At 37.9% G+C, this 22,420-nt stretch overlaps 1 protein-coding gene across 2 annotated transcripts in view; it reads left to right on the top strand.

Annotated features, from left to right (window-relative positions):
- Nucleotides 1–22,420, top strand: part of LOC129730962 (putative uncharacterized protein DDB_G0277255) — a 219,120-nt gene that overhangs the window by 97,841 nt on the left and 98,859 nt on the right. For both annotated transcript variants that reach the window (XM_055690634.1, XM_055690635.1), the window contains exon 3: nt 11,257–12,352. In XM_055690634.1, the coding sequence (XP_055546609.1) occupies nt 11,257–12,352 (1,096 nt within the window). The remainder of the gene's footprint in view (nt 1–11,256; nt 12,353–22,420) is intronic.

Here is a 22,420-nt window from a genome sequence, read left to right as displayed (position 1 = left end):
CCCATATGGATGAAACACAAATTTTTTGCATAACTCGAGAGCTAATTGAGCAAATTAACGTTAGGAAGTTTTTGGGGGCAAGACATGTTTATATGGTGGATTGATACCCCTCTCTCTTTTGAAGGGGGGGGGGGGGCTTCCATACAAAAAAAACACAACTGTTTGGATGATTCGAGAACTAATCAAGCAAATGGAACCTAATTTGTAAAGCGAGAATTTAAAAGTACAAGAAATATTTTTATGACGGTTTGACCCCCCCTCCCTCCTAAGCCAGAAGAAGGGAGGAGAGTATTGCGGGGTCAGCTAGTTCTAAATAAACATTTAATTTTAATTTGATGTTCCTAATTTTCATATTCCAATGAGCTTAAATAATTTTAGGAGTGTTTTCCATCAAAAATCGTATGCTAATTAACGAAATATTTCCAAGAACGTTTTCCGTTAGTGTCTGATTTTTAAATTTTCTGACACTTTTATCACAAGGGCATATCTAACAGTTAGGCAGATATTGGCAGCTGCTTTCAGTTTCATTGTGTTCGGTTATTCATTTTCTCCACAAGTATATATTTACCATTCTGGAATAGAAGAGGGATTTTTAATATTTTTTCGAAAATTTTATGCCAATTAACATTGGTTTCAACTTTGTAGAACATTTGAATAATGATAAAATTGAAATATAAAAGTAATCGCGTAAAAATACATTTTAACGGTGTTCTTTACTTCGCTTAACGCTGAAATCATGCGTATCTTCACAAACACCGAGGTCCCACTATATTTGATTTCGTCACACTGTGCGCCGCTGAAGCTCATTCCACAATTAGGCCGTTACAAATTTTATTTTAATTTGATGTGTCTCTCCAATCCCTTTAGAAATGTTAAAAACTAGAAGGGAATGAGAAAACATTCAATTCGTTTTGTTGATAAAAGGAGTTGCGGTCGAAAATTGTTTGTCGTATTATTTTTATCGTGTATTGGAAAAACATGAACACCTCTCATTTCAAAGATGGATGTGATTTTGACATTTGCTTTTCAGTTGGGAAAATGGCTCGCGCATTGCGAAAATCCGAACTACTCGCACGCTAAGTTGGCAAAATTGTTGAATGTGGACAAATCAACTGTCACGAATGTAATGAAAGTGCTTGGAGAACGTTGGTCGACTGCAGGAAAACTGAAAACTTCTTTCTCCACTGGTCCCGATGGAATTTCGGCTGTACTTTAATGCCATTGTGCAGAGACTCTGGCTACACCAGTTTGCTGCATATTCAATCAATCGTGGTGCAAGGAAACTTTCTAAGATTTGGAAACACTCCTATATGTTTGGGGCCATCCACATATCACGTGGACGACTTGGGGAAGGGGGGGGGGGGTTGTGTGATGTCCACGGTCCTTACATAAAAACATAAAAAAAAGAATTTATATGGGCATTTGTCCACGGAGGGGGGAGGGGGGGGGTTGGAAATCGTTAAAAATCTGTCCACGTGGTATGTGGATGGCCCCTTTCCAGTCTTCAAGAATGGTGATAGGCGAAATATAAAAATTTACCGTGGAATTGCTAATTTGTGTGCGGTATCTCAGTTGTTCGAAATTATTGTGGGCACTGTTACCCCGAGCTGCACGAAAAATTACATTTACTCCGGTTAGCATGGATTTATACCTAGCCGTTCCATAGCAGCTTTTGATCGCATCGACCATCGTAATGCTCAAGAAATTATCGCGATTAGAAACTTTGTGACGTTTCGTCACATGGTTGAAATCATTCCTGTGTGAATGAACGATGCTGGTTAAGGTCGACTGTACTGTCTCTACTTCCTTCACGAACAAATCTGGTGTACCACAAGGCAGTAATCTTGGGCCACTATTTTTCATAATCTTTTTCAACGAGGCGGCTAGTGCTCTAGGAATCGGTTGAAGACTTGTTTATGCCGATGATTTGAAAATTTATTTGACGATTAGTTGTATCGGAGATTGTTACCGTTTACAGTCCCTTCTGAACTGCTTTTTGACGTGGTGTAAACTAAATGTCTTGACACTGAACACAGCAAAATGCAGAGTGATTACATTTCACCGGATTCAATCACAGAAAACTTTTATGTACGCCATTGGCGGAATGGTGCTAAACAGAGTCGATCACGTAAACGATCTTGGCATTATCCTGGATTTAAAGCCAACAGTCAGCTTGGTTTCATCGAAAAAAACTGGACGTGCTTTCAAGGATCTCCATTGCTTGGAAGCGTTGTTTTGCTCTTTGGTGCACCTCATACTGGGAAAAGCAAGCGTGGTTTGGACCCCGCATCAGCTGTCCTGGAATTTGAGATTAGAACGTGTGCAGAGATTTGCCCGTTTGGCTGTGAGGGACTTACCGTGACGTGATCTAGTCAATCTCTTACCGTATCCGGATCGCTGTCGTTTGTGGGGGCTCGATACGCTTGAGTGTCGCCGCAAGATACATTACGCATTATTCGTTGCAAAGATATTAAATGGCGAAATAGACTCACCGAAATTATTATCCACGATGAATTTTCAAACATCACAACGCATGTTGAGATCTTGTTCGATGCTATAAAGTACATTCCACTGCAAGAACTCCGGTTACTACGAGCCTGCAGCATACATGATTAGAATTTTCGCAAATGTTGAACACCTTTTCAACTATGGTGAATCTGCGCATATTTTTAAACAGAAAATTGATATACTACAGTTTTTTAACTGTCAATTCATTGAGTCAACTGTCAGATGATGCTATAAACAAATGAACAGAAAACTTACATCAAGCCAGACTTTAAAAAGCTTCCTGGACAGGAATATTTAACGGCAATTGGAAGAGGAAAGTCGGCAGAGATTTTCAAACACATTATGCTGTCGAAGTTTGCAAAGAAATTTCTCGTGTGGCAGGTCATCAGTTCCTGTGGTTTGAAGAGCAATATTTTCATCGCGAAAGGTTCCATCAACCAAGAAATTTATGTGCAGGATTGCCTGCAAAAACTTCTGTTGCTTTTCTTCAAGAAACACAGTTGTTCCGTTCTGTTTTGACCGGATTTGGCATTTTGCAATACGGAAAATGGGCCATAAAGTGGTAGGCCGTGAACAATGTTCAAGTGGTGCCAAAGGACATGAACGCTCCCAACACACCAAGGCTTAGCCCTACAGAAAAATAAAGGGTTATCGTATAACAGGGGGCACCTTGTACACACTCAAATTTGCCCGGAGGGCGACCAACTACCTCTACTGACTAGAACACATAAATGGAAAACAAACAAAATAAACAAAACTTATCCGCGTTTATTTCGTTTTCCTCCAGCTGTGGGTTGTGGTGACAGCACTCCTGGGGTGGTTGTTGTTCAAGCTACTCCGGCAGGTCACGGCAGCGGCAGTATCCAACCACTTCTGCTTCAACGGTCCTTGGGGGGGCTGTGTTCCGCTGCTCCTTGTTAATTAGCCGGGGACAGCCATTAGCTCTACTAACCCAATCCGGCGAGCGAACACAAACGATAGCTCTCGATCCATGGGAGAAACCTTCGTTGGACATACACAAAAAGCGGAACAAACTACGTTTTCACACGACACAACCGAGGTTGAGGCTAAAGTCTCGCGATGGCTGCCTCCGCTGCCGACCAAAATAAAACCGCCGCGACCGAGTTCAGCACCACTTTTTCACAGCTAGAGGATAATTCCGGCGAAATTGAACGAAAATAAACAATTTTTTGTGAACGATATTCAGCGTAAGTGGGGAGACTTGTCATGTTGGGTACACGCTCTTACGGGACTATCCAAATGCGGGTAGTTTTTACATATACACTCTCTCGCAGAAGTACCCAAAATTAGGGAAATTTCTACTCGATGCTAAAATTACAACCGCACAGGTTACAATCGTCAAGCGGAACCTCAAGAAGACACAAAAGACAGTTGTCAACGTGATGCAGCTCAAGGCTAACAGTTCTGCTGCCAGCAAAGTGACCAAGAAGGCTGATCAAAACTTGATGGAAGGAGCCAAGAGAAAGATCCGGCAATTCGCATTTGCTAAGAAGAAAGCTTGTGGCTTTATTTTCCTTTATTCTGTACTAATTGAACTTGACAATGAATCATGATTTGATTTTTGAATAAAAAATGGCCGATTTACACACATTTGTGGTTGACCAATTTTTTGTTCCTTTACTGTTTGTTTTCTGGTAAGATGTAATAAAAATAATTTTATTTTTCAGCATTCATTTGCATGCAAAGTATGTACAAACACAGAAAAAAGTTCTCCTCGGTGTTATTTATAAATAAGTTTTGGATTAAATCGAGACTCGACTGGACACTCTTAAAATTTGTTAGGCTGTAGTGTGCTGTAATTTATTGTAAATTGGGTTTTGTTACACCACGCAAAACTTTTTTGAGTCAATTCGTGATGAGGTTAATAAAATGCGGATAGATTAAAACGCGTGGTTTTGTATGAGACGATTGATTAGCGATTGTTAGAGGTTCAGAATTAATTATTTACAGTTAGGTTTTGAAGTAGAATACTTCTCTCAGGAAGTTCGGCTACATAGGGATGTGAAATGAAAATCTAAAACCGAAAAAAGTGAGAGATATGTCCAATTTCAAATGCTAATAAATCAGTTTGTATTCGATGGATTTCCTTCGTTCTTGCAGAGATAGTTTGGAAAATCTTCTAAGATTCTTCCAAAAAGAAGATAATTGTAATTTTATTATTCACACTATTGTACTATTGAAAATAGTCAAGCCTTGTCAAAACGAAAAATTCGACCTCTGATTGGTTGTTATATGATTGCTGTTTATGCCGAAGCCGCTCATAATAGTTCTAGGCAGCTACAACAGCAGTCGTCCTCCCTTAGCAGCAGCACTAGCAGTGCAGTGGATACCAGCGATGGCGGAAAGCGGCCACAGCTGTGGCGTAGCAATGGATAGCGCACTAGTTGCAGCGGATTCCAGCAACGATAGCAGCTGGGCCAGCAGGGACAGTGGATACCAATGGCAGCGTATAGCGGCCACAACTTAGTTATAAAATTTACTTCATTTCCGTGTCTCAAAACGTACTGAATTATCTTTTCCTTCAGCCATGAGCACGACATCCGAAAAAATTTCATCTCAAAATTTAAAAATTGTCAAACCCCAACCATGACAAGCAACTTACTATATTATTGAAAATGGTCAATCCTTGTTGAAGCGCGAAATACGATTGATCTGATTAGTCAACGTTTATTTATTAGAAAAAATGACTGACACGCAAGCAGCCGGGTTATCTTTCTTGTAAAAGTATTCTACTTCAACCTTGCGGTTGTGGCTTTGCACACAACCCTCCTGTTATTTTTTGTATAAAATTGCGAAAAAGACTAAATTGAGTTGAAAAAATGACGTAGAAAACTATCCTAAAACGCTTGAACTTTGGTTCAATATAAAAAACTTTTGTCCTAAAACGGAAAACGTGATTGGAATGAGGTCAATATCTCGTACTATAACTCAAAAACGGAGTTATTGCAGAAAGCAACCCGCGTTAAAAGAAACCTGACTCTATTTCGATTTCCTTGCAAACCGGTAATGTGATTGTGGCACGTTTTCAAATTTAATGTCTCCCGGTGGCTGGTTACCCAGAGACCGCGAAGTAGCTGGATCCAAATCAGTACCATTCTACAGACACTAGCCCCTTCTTTCGATACTTGTGGATGAAACTAGCATTCCTAGAATCTCCTTCTCAATTGGGCGTGACCAGCTACGTTATTGATCATTTAAAAGAGCGGTTCACTGCATCCAGGTTCTTTGTGCAATTTCAGCTTATTATGAGCAATCGCGGGTAAACACTCGTGTGATCAAATATGGTATGGTTATGGTATGCTACCGCACACCACGTTTATGAATCAATGTGCTTAGAAAATGCATAAAATATGGATGTAAGATGATCTACACGCTCATTATTTGTTACTCTAAAGTGAGTTAGATATGACCCATTTTTGAAAAAAGTGGAGGTACCCTAATTTGAGTACTTTTACTGTTACTCACTTCTGAGTAAGGGCGTCATACGTCAAAAACTGATTAGAATTTACTCTGTTTATGCAAACCAGGAATTAACGAAAATGAGTACAAGTTACCCAGTTTGCCTAAATTTGGAAATTTGATGATTTCTGGTTTTTGTAAATCTTACTCAATAAATAGAATAAATTCAGAACAATCAAAATCATAGATTTATTTTTCATCGAAACATTATAAAAGTTTTAAATCATTCACGTGTCTTTATATAATGCGGCAACCAACCGGTTCACAGTTGCCCGTGAACTGTGGCTCATGTTTTTGTACAGTACGCACACCAGAAAATCCGTCATCATCCGTCACCAAACACTGCGAAGGATTTAAATTGTATCGATTGCATGTATTGGGCACTGTACATCGATACAAATGTTCCCGTTCATTATCACGAATAAAAGCCCGACTTAAAACGGCATCGCAGGACACACAACATGCGGTTAATCATTTTGAAGAGATGTTTTTTATGTTTTCAAATCCTCTGCAATAATGATGTTGGGCTGAAATTGTTATGGAATATTGTTACATGTTGTTTGTAACGCAATTGACTAGGAAATTATTGATTTGATGAAAGATCAAATACTTACTGCTAGCAAACGAATAAAAAGCGACACCAATTGTTCTTCGGAAACAGATAATATCGCTTTTAAAACTTTTAATAAATACATATACTCAGGGGTGAGTAAACATCATGGATAATAACTCAAAACTGAGTAAACATGGTAATTATGAAAATTTGGGTAAATGTTACTCAATTATCCAGTTCCCGATAACTCACTTTTTGACATTTTGCATAAGAATACCAAACTGAGTAGATCCTAATCAAATTAGAGTTAAAATAAAGCAGCGTGTATTGTGTAAATAAAGAACCCAAAGTTAGATAAGAAAAAACACAATTATCTTTTGAGAGGAACAAATAAACAATAAAAATCCTCATGATCACGCCTAACAGATTCCCCCATTTCTGATTCATCGATAATTAAAATATTGTGTTAAGAATCATGTACAGTCATATTTGCTTGAGCTTTTGTTCATGTGTGTCCTCTCCTGTTGGCTTTACTTCAAAAATTAAATTGGTGTAAAGTATTACTTCATGTTTAGTGTAATGCAAATGCTCTAAACCGCGAAATCTACTCCCATTCTTAACCCTTAAAGGCACACGACGTTAGAAAATCATCTTCTAAAAATATAAAATCTTTGTTTAACAGGTTCACTGCTCTAAAACTAACCATTATGCATAAAAAAATTGAAAGATTTACTTTTTAATGTGAAAATATTACCATGTTGTTTTTAAACAACACTGTGACTTTATCGCAGAATAAAGTCTAAACAATTACTTTTGTTAACAGTAACTTTAAAATTGACCTTTTGTTAGTATAATTACTGATAATTCAGACATTTTCACTAACCACTTACCTTATTTTAAAATTTATTTCCAAAGACTGTCAGTACCAGTCAGGAACCTCGCCATGTTTTTTTTTCGTTTCCGAGATTTTGACAGCAAAAATAAAAAAAAAATTTAAATACAGTTCTTCCAGCTGTTATGTTTTCTTCGTTCGAGTCTAGAGAGCTGTTCTAATGAATTATAGTTCTAAAAAATACTAAAATACGTATATTTTAAAACGTTTTAGTAGTGTTGTTTTAAAACAACATTGAGCATTTAAGGGTTAATTACCGAATCCTAGCAACCTATTTACAATAGTCACACGGTGCGAACTGTTTACATATCAGAGCGCCCCAAAGAAGCCAATTAAGTGGTTAAACTCCTTCTTCGCCGGCTTGCCAGCCATCAACAAACGAATAAACGCTATGATTGACATTTTCAAATTCAATAAAAGTTCATCGCGTGTTGCCGCCTTATATCATATTCAAAATTGGCTACGTTTGTTTTCCTCGGAGCCAGGCAGCCACCGCCGCTGACGGACGTGGCTTGCCAGTGCGAGGGCAGCCTAGAAGAGCCCCAAGATTATTACTATGTAAACACTGCTGGTAGGTTGCTTCTTTTGTGGTGAGAAGAAGAGTATGGTGAGTAACGAGCGAGCGGGAGAAAGAGCACCCAAGTCGCTACCGATGAAAACCGGCGCGATCGCTCATGCTGTTGCTGCTATCGGGTCCCTCTGCCGAAGCACCACCACCGAGCCGACATCGAGCGAGGTGAGAATGACAGACTTGCGGTACGCGCTAAAGGCTCGACGGAAACAAAAAACATAACCGCGCAAAATAGAATCATCCGATGATGTTGTGTGTGCACACAGACTATTAGATATCTGATGATATTATTTGACCTTTTGGAATGCAGACTCGCGGTCGTCGGAGCAGGGCTGAGGCATCCTTTCCGATGAAGGGTTCAGGTTGGTAAAGCTATCTGTGGTGGAGCAGGATTGTGCACAAAAAGACCTTTACGAAGGGGGATGTGAGGGGACATACGGTTTGTCGCCGTTGTTGGTTAAGTGACTGCTTGAAATTGTGCAGTGCTGTGGTTAGGATAAACAAGAAAGAAGAAATCGAGTAAACTAGAGCGAAGCTGGAAAAATTTGTGCAGTTTTTGTTTAGCTTTGCATTCTACTCGTTTCGGTATTAACCAACATCGGTTAATAAAACCTGAGCACACCCGTGGTGAAAGTGAAGAACTGTGACCGGAGCACGACCCGTTCCACTAGTTGATGCTGTTTTGGTCCACCAACCTGCTAAGTGGACAGGAAAAGAGCAGATGCGACGCGATCCCAATGAACGAAGCTAACATAATAAACAGCACATTAACAGAGAGTGACTTTTCTGTATCACCCGGCGGATCCCAACGGTCTCTCGCAGGGGTCCCAGGGGTCAAGTTTGAGGAGCTCTATCTGGTTGTCCGCCGACTTTTATTTCTACTTCAATTCTTCCAGTTATTCTGAGAGTGACTTTTTTATTCCAGTTCATAGTTTCGTATATTATCTATCTCGTTTCTGCGCCTTTACCCGTCGATGCCTAGGTGATTCCGTCCAATCGGTTTCCCACGCGCATTTCTGGGTTCATTTGGGGCTTTGTGGTTTCTGCTTTATTATATATATTTATACAGACACATAAGATGGTGAGGACAAGATTCTTGTATCGTCGCTGGACGGTGGACCTCTTCCCGTCATTGGAAACGAGAGATAATTCCGTTCTGTTCCATTTCTAGACCGGCCATGTTGCGGTCAAGATCGGTGCGAAAATGTCGCGACTTGATCCGGTCATTGCCAGCAAAGTCGAACCGGAAAGCGTGTGACCATGTGCTGCTGCTTTCTCCTGGTCGCGGGGCAATCATTAGAGCAATCAAACATCAAAGATAGCATAACCAAATAAAAACATACACGGTGCGCGATTACGGTGCAGCACAAATTTACAGCTCTATTCCAATGCACGTGCGCTCAGTCTGCTGCAATTTACATACAGATTGCAGCAACTACAACTCAATACGACACTGCCTTAATCCACACGCGAGCGGGATGCGTTGCCGAGCCATTTTGCGGTTCTATTTTGCATACATATGGATGAGATGGTGGAATCTAGCGTGGTGGAATAAAATACAGAAGGTTAGAAAGGCCAAAACCCGCCACTAACGATGCACCAATGTACACTGTCAGCTCTTAGTCGAGATTAAATTTCACGATAATGCTAATTCCAGTCGCCCGATTCTTTTCTTTCGTGCCGCTGCTGCTGCTGTATTGTGTAACCGCGGATTGCATTGGTTCAAATTATATTAGAAGTAAGCTGTATTCCCTCGATTATAATTTCATTGATTTTTGCATCGAATATTTACAAAAAATAGATAATTATTTTAACTTTAAATTTGGAGTAAATTATGGGTTTCAGGTGTTTAAAATTGTTAGAACTTCAGATTATAGTATTTCTAGTTTTATGGATAGAAGTTTTGGATCGTTTTTGGGTTTTGGGCCTTCAGGTTTTAGAGTTTTATATTTTAGGTCGAACCATTAAAGTTTCAAGTTTCGAAATGAAACATCTAATTAATATGCTAATTGATACTACTTTGATGTTAGTTTAATTTTTCAGATAATATAGAAGTTATAAGCCCAAAAAAAAAATTAATATATTTCTAACTTTCTCGAATCATTGGATCCAGGTGTTAACATAAACTGCAGTAAACCGCGCGAAAAATACATCCAAATCGACATTGTTTTTGATAACATCTGTATGACAAATGATCGGGGATACACATCCGAGAGACGGACGAATCGTAAATACTTTTTGTGCCTACTAACAATTTACTCGTTTTATTTATTCTAATTCAATCATTTTCATAACATCGAAAAAAAAACGGAATTTAATGATCCCATCACAAACTGGATCCTGACACTTGGTTGAACTTTCCGCACCAACTGGTTTCGAACCAGTTTCATTACGAAGGAGCTGCAAAAAATAAGTGTCTCAAGATTAGAGTGGCATAATATTATAATCTATTTTTTACAGCGAAAAAGTTTGAAGCTTCGGGCTACCCGCACAACGGGAATAGAGACAAATCGTGACCCCCAAACTCGAGAAGCGGTCAATATATTGGTGCATAAATTAAATTAGTTATGCGTTCATTATGTATTAAGCTGATCAGAGCATCTTTGAAACTAGTCCCATTTTTTTCTGTCAAAAATTTCTGCTAGTCGAAATCGTCGAGGTGCGAATTAGCGGTCGTGGCGAAAATTACTTAAACTGCCGAAACCGCAAAGAAAAATCATTGATTTTTAAAGTCGCGCGGCTGAAAATAGTAGAAGTCACAACATCGACCTTGTTCTTCGCAAACGCGATTAGTGAATATTCAACTCTCTCGGTGGCTTGCGTAGGAACACAGGTTCTGCTCCAAAAATTCATTTAATCCTCACATTGCTTTTAACTCGTATATTTTTAACTTCGAATTTTTTGTTATAATATAAGACAACTAAAATTCCCGACGTGACAAACTCAAAGTCGGAAACCAGACACCAGTACTATCATAAGTCAAGTCAACCCACACGAAGTTAGCCACAACTTACAGCGTGGCCCACTCCCCACCTTGATCGATTGATGAGGGAAATCCCATTTCCACTAGAGGTATTTTTCCGCTGACTTCACTTTGCAACCACCAGAAAAGTCAGTGTCCCCCGGCACTCTCGCCGTGGTGTGTCACTTTTTCCACACATTCGTTTATCTGTTCCACAATAACCACTTTAGAAAGACACATAAAAACATAAATCGATCTAATTTGGAATTTTTCTTTTCTCTTTCTCGCAGGAGAAACGGTTAATGAAGATTTACCACAAGCAACCTCCGTGGCAGCACGATCGCCTTCATTGGCTTTACCTCAACAGCAGCAGCAGCAGCAGCAGCAGCAACAACAGCAGCAACGGTTTCAACTCCAGCAGCAATCGTCATCAAATCAATCACAGTCATCATCGGCGTCCTCGTCGCCATCGTCAGCACATTCGACCCAAGGTGCTGCTGGTAAGACGCTGCTCTCTGCAAATCGTGGCAAAAGAAAATCAATCACTTCAACCTCTGCCGGGACACCGTCGTCGTCGCCATCGCAATCAGCTCTGACGGCCGCATTGGGTGCAAGTTCAGTGGCAGCGCTGGCGACGGCAGCGGCAGCAGCCGCGGCGGCGGCTTTTCAAGCCTCGCCAAGAAGATCCACTCCTCCCACCGGTGGATCCCTGCAGCTGGCTCTGCCGGAAAACGGAAACGGCTGCCGAAGTTCGCCGTCGCATCACGCTTCCCTCCATGGCGATGATGGTCATTATTCGGCGCTAAATAACAACAACAACAACAATAATAATAATAACAGCAGTAGTAGTAACTTCAACAGCCAAGTGGCGGCTTTGCAATCGTTTGACAAAATGTTGAGCGAGCGAATCTACGATCGAAAAAAGTATCTCAACTCTCCGACGGGGAGTGCTGCGGCGGCGGCAGCAGCAGCAGCAGCGGCTGCAAGTTCATTCTACGAAAAGTTCCGAAACGGAGCGGCTGCTGCAGTGGCCGCCTCTGCCGGTGAGGTGCAATTAAACCTAATCAAGAACGGCCAATCGCCGCTGGCCGCCAGTGATCTTAGTGCAATCAGTGGCAGTACTAACGGTAGTGGGTTAGTGGCCGCCAATGGCGAAATCGGCGGTAGTGTGGGGGGCTCTGTGCTCGATGGCAGTGGCAATAGTTTGAGTAATAGTACCAACCAAATCAGTAATAGTAATATAAATAATAATAATCATAATAACAGTAGCATCATCAACACGAGCAGTAGCAGCAGCACCGGCAGCACCAACAATAGCAATAACAATAGTATTAAGAGCGAGCGGTTCAGCCCGAACAACAACGACGTGCAATCGACAGCTTCCAGGTGAGAATGTTTACCGCTGCGTTGACAGCTGAGCATTTAGTGTTGTGAAATAAGTTGCACAAAAAAAAACATTTCTATTTACGCACTAAACCAGTTGTGTGATAATACTAATTGAACCGATATCACAAGTATATGACGTAACTTTTTCATGCGAGATTGAAATAAAATGAGCAATCAGAAACTCCATTGAGTTTTGACCGGATACCGAATTTCTTGTTATGAATAATATTTTCTTATTGGGCGAAAAAACTACTTTGGAGTTAAAAAAATTTACTATATCTCATTTCACCTTGGAAATACATAAAGCTTTTTCTAAGAATTGTGTAAATATAGTGTTAACCACATTTCACCAATGTTGCAATTGTTAACAAAATTATTAAGGAATTTCGGAATTTTTTCCAAGAAAGAGCAATTTCATAAAAATATCCCGAGCTGAAACTTTGCACAAATGTTACTATGGGCTAAAATGTCATTTTGTCCTATAATAATAATAGGAAAAAAAATTCAATATTCGACAATAGGTTCTTTAGCGTGGAAACGCTCAACACTATTTTTACGTAAACCTTTTTCAAAAATTAGTAGTGATTCAAAAAAAAAATACTAATAGCACAAAATGGCATCTTTAACCCCAAAGGAAAGTTGCATATCAAGTTTGGGGTGGCATTTCAATTCATTTGGCCGCGTGCCGATAGCTCGCTCCACAAGTACAGTTTTGTAACATGCTGTACGATAAACTTGCAGTCCTTAAGTGATCCCCCAAGTTTGTTGAAGAAAGCAATGCTCTAACTCTTAGGCCTGAAGTGTGAGTGCCCATATGCAGTGGGATATTCAGCCAATTTTCGCGGTGAATATTATAATATGGGATCTCACGCTTTCGCCATAAGAATTAGAGCATTGCACTGTTCGACAAAGTTATAGTAGGTACTACTTAGAGACTACAAGTTTGTCATACATCGTTTCTCTAAATTGCACTGGTGGAGCGAGCTACCGGCACGCGGTGAAAAAGCACCCTAAAATTGAGTATGCAATCTTGCCCATTAGAACATCTGTGCAAAGTTTCAATAATAGTCGACAGATGTTTCTATGGGCTAAAGGTATGATTTTGTGCTATTATTTTTTTTTGAATTATGACTAATTTTTGAAAAAGTTTTATGTAAAAATTGTGTTGAGGGTTTGCATGCTAAATGACCTATTGTAGAACATTGATTTTTTTTTATTTGAATAGCATGAATTTGCAAATTTAGTACTTCCCACGGGTGGACAAATTTTTCAAACTCAAGAGTATTTTTCTAGAATGGCTTAAGGACTTTGGCCTAGGGTTGTCTATGATTGTACAATAGCAATATGTCTATGATTGTACAAAAAAAATAATCTAAAAATGAATTGTGAGGAACCAATACTTAAAAAAATAAACACCGGGAAAAATGGAGTTTTTTTCTGCCTAATCCATATTTCTTCTGCCTAATCCATATAGACCTGGAAATGATTGAACCGATCGATGTGAAAATTTGTATGTAGGGGTTTTAAGGGCGGAAGGGAAAAAGTTACGTAATAGTTTTTTTTTTTTTTTTAAGGGGGGATTTGTTAGTAGCTTAAGTATTTATGATAAATATTAGTAAATAATGAGTATGTGTGTCCAATCACAAATGGTGACTTCTCAACACTGTTAGAAATTTGTAATTTTAATTGTTAGGATTTGTTTGCTTTCGCAATTAGGACTTATCATTCGTAGGGATTTAAACCTACTTGTCAGAAAAGGGGAAGTAAACTTACAACTAACTTAATTGCTAACTTATTGGCTATAAAGAGAGCTTATCGTAGCAATTGAGGATTGCAACGATTTTTGTCGAAAATTGTTAATAATTTTATTTGACATAGCTTCTAATGGTTCAACACCAGTAAGTCTATGTAATTCGAGTGTACCAAACCAAGGAGGACGCTTCAAAATCATTTTCAGAATTTTATTCTGAATCCTTTGGAGCGTTTTCTTCCTTGTTGAACAGCAACTTGACCAGATCGGTACAGCATAAAGCATTGCTGGTCTAAAAATTTGTTTGTAAATCAAAAGTTTGTTCTTTAAACAAAGTTTAGAATTCCTGTTAATGAGAGGATATAAACATCTCGTATATTTGATGCACTTGGCTTGTATACTCTCAATGTGCTCTTTGAAAATAAGTTTTTTATCATAAATTAGTCCCAAGTACTTAACCTTGTCGGACCAACTTAAAATAACCCCATTCATCTTGACAACGTGATTATTGTTTGGCTTGAGGAAAGAAGCCCTAGGCTTATGCGGAAAAATTATCATTTGAGTTTTAGAAGCATTGGGAGAGATTTTCCACTTTTGCAAGTAGGAAGAAAAAATATCTAAACTTTTCTGCAATCGACTGCATATGACACGAAGACTTTTTCCTTTTACGGAAATGCTTGTGTCATCGCAGAACAATGACTTTGTGCATCCTGGAGGCAAATCAGGAAGATCTGAAGTGAATATGTTGTACAGGACTGGACCCAAGACTGAACCTTGAGGTACACCTGCTCTGACAGGAAATCTATCAGATTTTGAATTCTGATAGACAACCTGCAGAGTTCGATCAGTAAGATAATTTTTTAAAATTTTGATTAGGAAAATTGGAAAATTAAAAGTTTGCAATTTCGCAATCAAACCTTTATGCCAAACACTGTCGAATGCTTTTTCTATGTCTAAAAGAGCAGCTCCAGTGGAATAACCTTCAGATTTGTTAGCTCGTATCATATTAGTAACTCTGAGCAATTGATGAGTTGTGGAATGCCCATGGCGAAATCCAAACTGTTCATTTGCAAAAATTGAATTTTCGTTGATGTGTGACATCATTCTGTTAAGAATAATTCTCTCAAACAGTTTACTTATTGAAGAAAGCAAACTGATTGGTCGATAACTGGAAACTTCAGCTGGGTTCTTATCCGGTTTTAAAATTGGAGTAATTTTTGCATTTTTCCATAATTTGGGAAAATATGCAATTTTGAAGCAGCAATTGAAAATTTTCACTAAAAATTCCATTGTGCTCTCAGGGAGATGTTTGATTAGTATATTAAAGATTCCATCGTCACCAGGTGCTTTCATATTTTTGAAATTTTTAATAATTGATTTAATCTCATTCAAGTTAGTTTCAATTATTTCTGCAGGTAAAAAATTCTGGGAAGAAATTAAATCAAATTGACGTGTGACTTCATTTTCAATTGGACTCACAAAATTCGAATTTGAGTTATGAACACTCTCAAACTGCTGAGCAAGTCTTTGAGCCTTTTGTTCATTGGATACAAGAAAATGTTCACCATCTTTTAAAACTGGAATAGGCTTTGAAGGTTTCTTAAGAATCTTCGACAGCTTCCAAAATGGTTTTGAATATGGTTTCAATTTTCAACTTTAGTCTCAAAATTTTGATTTCTCAGAAGAGTAAATCTATGTTTAATCTCTTTCTGTAAATCTTTATAAATAGTTTTAAAAACAGGGTCACGAGAACGTTGATATTGACGTCTGCGGACATTTTTCAAACGAATTAGAAGTTGAAGATTTTCGTCAATTATTGGTGAATCAAATTTCACTTGAGCCTTTGGAACAGAATAATTCCTGGCATCAACAATTGCACATTTTAATGCGTCCAAAGCGGAATCAATATTCACTTCGTTTTGCAAATCAAGCTCATTATTGAAATTTCTCTCAATATGAGTTTTGTATCTTTCCCAATTAGCCTTGTTATAATTAAAAACAGAGCTCATAGGGTTGAAAACTGCTTCATGTGATAAAGAAAAAGTTATTGGAAGATGGTCAGAATCAAAGTCAGCATGTGTGATCAAATCACTACATACATGACTTTGATCTGTCAGCACCAAATCAATTGTTGAAGGGTTTCTTACAGAAGAAAAGCATGTAGGACTATTCGGAGACAAAATAGAATAGTATCCTGAAGAACAATCGTTGAATAAAATTTTGCCATTGGAATTACTTTGAGAATTATTCCATGAACGATGTTTAGCGTTAAAATCGCCGATTATGAAAAATTTCGAACGATTTCTGGTGAGTTTTTGTAAATCACCTTTAAAATAATTTTTGAGCTCGCGTGTGCATTGAAATGGTAAATATGCTGCGGCAATAAAAAAAATACCAAGTTCAGTTTGAACTTCAATTCCCAAAGTTTCAATAACTTTCGTCTCAAGATGGGGAAGAGCACGATGTTTGATTCGGCGATGAATAACAATTGCAACTCCACCGCCGGAACCCTGAATCCTATCATATCTATGAACCACGTAATTGGGATCATATTTTAACTTTATGTTAGGTTTCAAAAATGTTTCAGTAATAATTGCAATATGCACATTATTTACTGTTAAAAAATTAAAAAGCTCATTCTCATTGGCCTTCAATGAGCGAGCATTCCAATTTAATATTTTAATTGCTTTATTTGAAATCATTGCTAAATTTTAAATTAGAAACAATTTTAATTGTAAAATTTGTGCTTATTTGAATGGCTTCAAACATTGATTTTGCCTGCAACATGGCGTTCATAAGATCGAACATTGCCTGTTGCAAAAAAGAAAGTTTACCTGCCGTAATAGGCCCCAGGCAGTCGACATTAGAAAAAATATTTTCGGCAGCAAAATTAGCTGGAGTAATAGGTGTACAATTATTTTCTAGCGTGTTTTGCTTACCCATATTAATGGTCATTTTCGAACTACCAACACTAGGCGGTATAATGTTCGAACTACCTGTAACCTGTGCATAAGTTAAACGGGTATGCAAAGGAGTAGGTAAACTATGCGTCACTGGTACGCTTGGAGAATTTTGTTTTGAAGTTGGTTTTAATTGAGAAATTGAATTTTGTTTACCTTGCCTTGCCTTAACAATTGCTAAACGGACTGGGCATTGATAAAAATTTGACATATGGTTGCCGTTACAATTCGCACAGCGAAAATTTTTACTCTCTTTCACAGGACATGTGTCCTTTTTGTGAGAAGAGTCTCCACAATTAAGACATTTTTGGTCCATGTTACAGAATTTGGAACCATGGCCATAACGTTGGCAAGTACGGCATTGGGTGATATGCTTTTCACCTCCGCCATACTTCCTATAAATTTCCCACTTTACACGCACATTATACAGAGCATGTGCTTTTTCAAAAAAATTTTAAGTTGTTAACCTCATTGCGGTTAAAATGAATTAAATAATTAACAAGGGAAATTCCAGTTCTTTGACTGTTTTCGCCTCGTGATTTTTGTTTCATTAGAATTACTTGGGTAGGGGCTATGCCAAGCAATTCTGTTAAAGTAAGTTTGATCTCATCAACGGTTTGATCGTTGGTGAGACCTTTCAAGACAACCTTGAACGGCTTGGTGTTCTTGGTGTCATATGTAAAAAATTTGTACATCTTGTCAGTTAAATACTGAACAAGACGATCACGACCCTTTACTGAGTCGGCTAATAAGCGGCATTCACCTCTACGGCCAATTTGATAGGTAACTTTAACGTCAGAAACAAACGTTGAAAGTTCCTTTTTGAATATATTAAATTCAGAAGAAATAGTTACCACAATAGGTGGAACTTTCTCCTTTTTTAAAAAATTTATATTTTGTATAGTTTCATTATTAATAACTTCCATTTCACCAGCTTCTTGCTCAGGCAAAATATCAAAAGGATTGTCACTACAGACACTCGATGTGTCAGAAAGAGATGCCTCTCTTTTCCTCCCCGCAGCGATGCGAGGTTTCTTTTTCCGTCCAGCCATTTCAGGTGATACGAAAAAAGTTAAAACAAATGTTAAATTCAAAAGTAGGTAGTCTTGAGAAAGACTGATGGGAAATAACTTTCAGGTAATCTTTAAAAGACACACTGACAAAACACAAACTTTGAAGCTATAGGCAGTCAAAGACCAGTCCACAAGCAACCGAAAAAACGTCTGATCTGTAGGACAGTTCAAGACGCACTGAAGTTACGTAATAGTTTTTCTGAGAAAGGGAGGGCTCCTACAAAATGAAACACAAATTTCTGCATAAGTCGGGAACTAATCAAGTAATTGGAACCAATTTTGGCATGTGGCGGTTTTTGGGAGCAATGAATGTTTCTACGATGATATGACATTATGGAAGGGAGGGGGTCCATAATTTTTTTTGAATAACTCGATAATTGATCAAGCAAGTGGAATCAAATTTGGAAAGTGAGTATTATAGACTACAAGAAACGTTTCTCCGATGGTTTGCCACGCCTCTCGACTTAGGAGAAAGGCGGAGGTGGTCCCACACAACTGAAACAGATATTTCAACCAACTTTCCCGGAGAACAGCCGAAAATGGCCTAATACCACCCAGTATCGATATTTTCGGAACCATAATGATGAACCATAATAATGAGTCAGAAATTCTTCATTCCATTTTGAATTCTAAAATGGTAACGTCCAACATCTCTCTGGAAATAGTACAAAACGACCGAATACGATGCACAGAAGCCTAAAATGGACTCCGGAAACAATTTTGGTTTCTATGATGGCGGTTTCTTCCGGTAACATTACCTAATATCACCTAATATGGGTATTTCCAGAATAAGAAGAGGCTAGAATTTTAATCGTGGAATTACTGTGAAATTTGGTGCCCCCTGCTACTATTTTTTTTTTCAGAGACCCGGCAATGAACCCGGCGAGCAATTACTATGCGAAGTCTCACGTAAGTTGACGCGTTTTGGTAATGGGTAGGAGCATCAAAATTCATAGGAATGGTTAAAAAGCTATAATATCTCTAGGGCAGCTATTTCGAGCTTCAGGGCAGCACTTTTTTCGGTTTTGTCGACCAGTGTTATTAACCTCCCAGAATTTGTTTGAAAGATATTTTGAACTTAAGTCTAAAGAGTTAGAAAATAACACTTCGTTATGAATACAAAAAAAGAGTTGAATTTTTCCTTGAAATTTACTGTTTGTAGAAACTTGGTATCAGTCTAGAACTTTCGGTAAAGAGTTCAAGATGGAGAACTGTAAGTAGAAGTTTGAAGATTTTTTTCAATTTAAAATTGTAGAAGAAAAATGAAATTCCAATTATGCAATACTATTCTAACAGTAATTTCAAAACATGGAGCTATATCTCAAAAATGGATGCATTTACATCTAACTTCCTAAATGCATCCGTTTTTGAGATATTTCAAAATTAAGTTTGGAAATTAAACTTTTTATGAAAATACGCCTTTTTCGTTAGTTATTCGTGGTTTTTCAGCAAAAATCATAGGTTCACTAAAATGTATGAGTTTTGTAACACAATTTATTCTCTGACAGCAAAGTGATTGGGTGAGTAATTTTGAAGTTATATCCGGCCTTGCAATTACACTGGTCGACAAAAGCTAAAAAAATTGCCGTAAAACTCAAACTGGAAAAAATTAAGGATTATAGTTAATCAACCATTCCTGTGAATTTTGGTGTAATCAGCATATGCAGAAGTGCGTCGAAAGTATTCGTCGCTTCTACGTTTGCTTACGGCGAAACTCATTCAAGTCTCTGAAGAAGCTAGAGGTACCAATATCCACAAATTGATTTTAATTTTTCCTTGTTTATTTTATCATCAAAAAACAAAGTATTGGTGCTAAATTCCGAATTGGAACTCGACTGTCTGTTTCATACACAAACTTCGCGGTCAACTGTTTAATGTACGAGACAATTATGAGACTAGCGCCACAATCCTACTGACACCAGCAGTTTCTTCCTAGCCGAGACTCGAACCTACGAATGCTGGCTTGTGAGGTCAGCATCGAGACCAGCTGGAAGGTCAAAATTGGGTGTTCAATATTTAACAGAAATTATTACAAATTATTATATTTCACCATATTACACCTATCATAGGAACGATTCACTCCTCTGCTTTAGTTTCGTTAGAACCAGGTTTGTCGTTTCTTTTCAGAGAATCACTAGTGTAGGAAAATATCTTTCACTGCGGAAACCACTGCTATCACACACTGGTGAGAAAAGCTACGCACTATGCACGTGTATCTGAAAATCTTGCAAAAAATCATCCCGGTGAAGTCTGAAATATTTCTATAGAGAGATAATAAACTGGTGTGAGCTTTCTTACAGAAGTTACGCTCAATAACTACACAACAGAGCTCACTAAAGTGCTTTTACTGTGTATCTCTTAAGCATATTTAAAATGCGGGGAGCAACTAGGTAGGAAAGCAGATTGCGTTGTTTGCTTTGCATCTCGAAATTAAAATAAATAAATCAAGCCGCCCGTCACGCATGGTTGCTATTCGAATGCAATCGATTTTATCTCAGCAGGGCACACCGTCGCATACTTCTGTGTTTTCACACTAGAGTGTGTTTCACTCAGCTGTGGTGTAGTTTTTCTGTGAGCAACAGAAACACAGCACAAAAGTGAAAGTGTAGTGCAAAAAATTACTACACGCAGCGCTCATGCTGGACAAAAAGTAAAGAATTAGTATTCACCCTGCTCTTGTCGCATATTGAGGAGAATACCAAGCCTAGCTAGAGTAATGATCTAAATTTTTTCAAGAAATCTATCAAGTCTAACTTGAGTTTATGCAGTTTAGTGATTTCTTCCAAAAATGTTTACTCCAAATTGTGTGTCTCCTGAAAAGGCAGACAGTCATCGTAAGATAGAGTGATTATCAAAATTTTCAACAAAATCCATTAAGTCTAGTCGGAAGTATTGTGGTTTTAGTGATTTTGACGGTTTCTGAAAAAAAAACGGCGCATTTGGCATACACACGAAATTGAGGCTCTTGCGTTACTCTAAAGTACGCGCTATTCAGATTTTTTTTCTAGCGATGTTAAGAAGAGTTGGAAGAACCTGAAAATTGACGATTTTTAAAATGAAAATGAGTTTTTGTCTTCATGTTATCTCTTTGTCATATACAGCGACCGTGAGTTTTGAAGTTGTATCAGTGTAGAATAATAATATAATTTTTTAGAAAAACCCATCATGTCTAGCAAGAGATATTGTACTTTTCGTGATGTGGACGTTTTCGGACATTTTTTCTTTAAGGGTCGTTTTACCCCACTTAACTCCAATGAAAAAAATTAAAATTTTGCAAAAACTGCCTGCCTTGACAACAATAAAATGAATATTCGCTTTTAATATCTGATTTCGGATACTATTTTTTATATTATATTTGTTTTGTTTAAGCACTTTCACATATATTTTTAAGTATATTTTTCTTCAGAAAAATATTTATCAGTGTCATTTTTGAAAAAAGAATGGCCTCCATCGCTGATGATAGAAAATTCCATAATATTTCACGAAAATTTAAATAATATTGCACAGAATTTTTCAAACAAAATCGTGGTTTACGTCAGAAGCAACTAGAATTTGAATAAGAAAATATTTTACGTGACATGTAAAATTCAGAATTCTTCGCTGTGTACAAGTTTATTAGAGTTTCACAAGCTTCCTTTTCCTTAAAATATTAAATTTCACAATCATTAGAACTACCTGATGTGTGTGAAATCTTGATAAACCTGTTCCAATTTTTATTAACCATCTATCTGAAATGCATCATTATTTAATTGAATTCTTCTATTCGGAGAGTTAAAGTCCAACCAATATCTCACTGAACTCAGTGCTACTCTGTGGCAGTTCAGTTCTGAACTTGGAGCCAAAAACTAATAGGTGGTAATGCAGCTGTGTGAGTTGTAAAGACAGTCACCTAGTGGAATTTAAGTTAAGTGATCACATCAAAAATGTTGAGGAAAAACCACAGAATAACTTTGGATAATCGTCGAGACAGCATTGCATATTGATTCAAATTTTGGACCAATTGTCGTACAGATTCATGGCCATCGCCGAATATTTAGTTCACCACTTTACGCTCTAAACGAAAGAAAAATCGAAACAATGGACTGAACTGGGATAATTGCTTCAGAAAAAGATTGTTTCACTCACTGGAAAGGCTATGGCATCGGTTTTCTGGAATGTGCGCGAGATAATTTTCATCTATTATCAGAACTGTCAACTACAAGTACAATGTGAACTTACTGAAATATTAAAATCATAAAACACTTTTTTTACTACTATCATACTCAGAATCGCTATAGCTGTTTTA

This window comes from Wyeomyia smithii, chromosome 3, assembly GCF_029784165.1.
Source record: "Wyeomyia smithii strain HCP4-BCI-WySm-NY-G18 chromosome 3, ASM2978416v1, whole genome shotgun sequence".
Classification (NCBI taxonomy): domain Eukaryota; kingdom Metazoa; phylum Arthropoda; class Insecta; order Diptera; family Culicidae; genus Wyeomyia; species Wyeomyia smithii.
The sequence above is the reverse complement of the archived record's forward strand: the minus strand, read 5'-3'. Positions and strand labels throughout refer to the sequence as shown.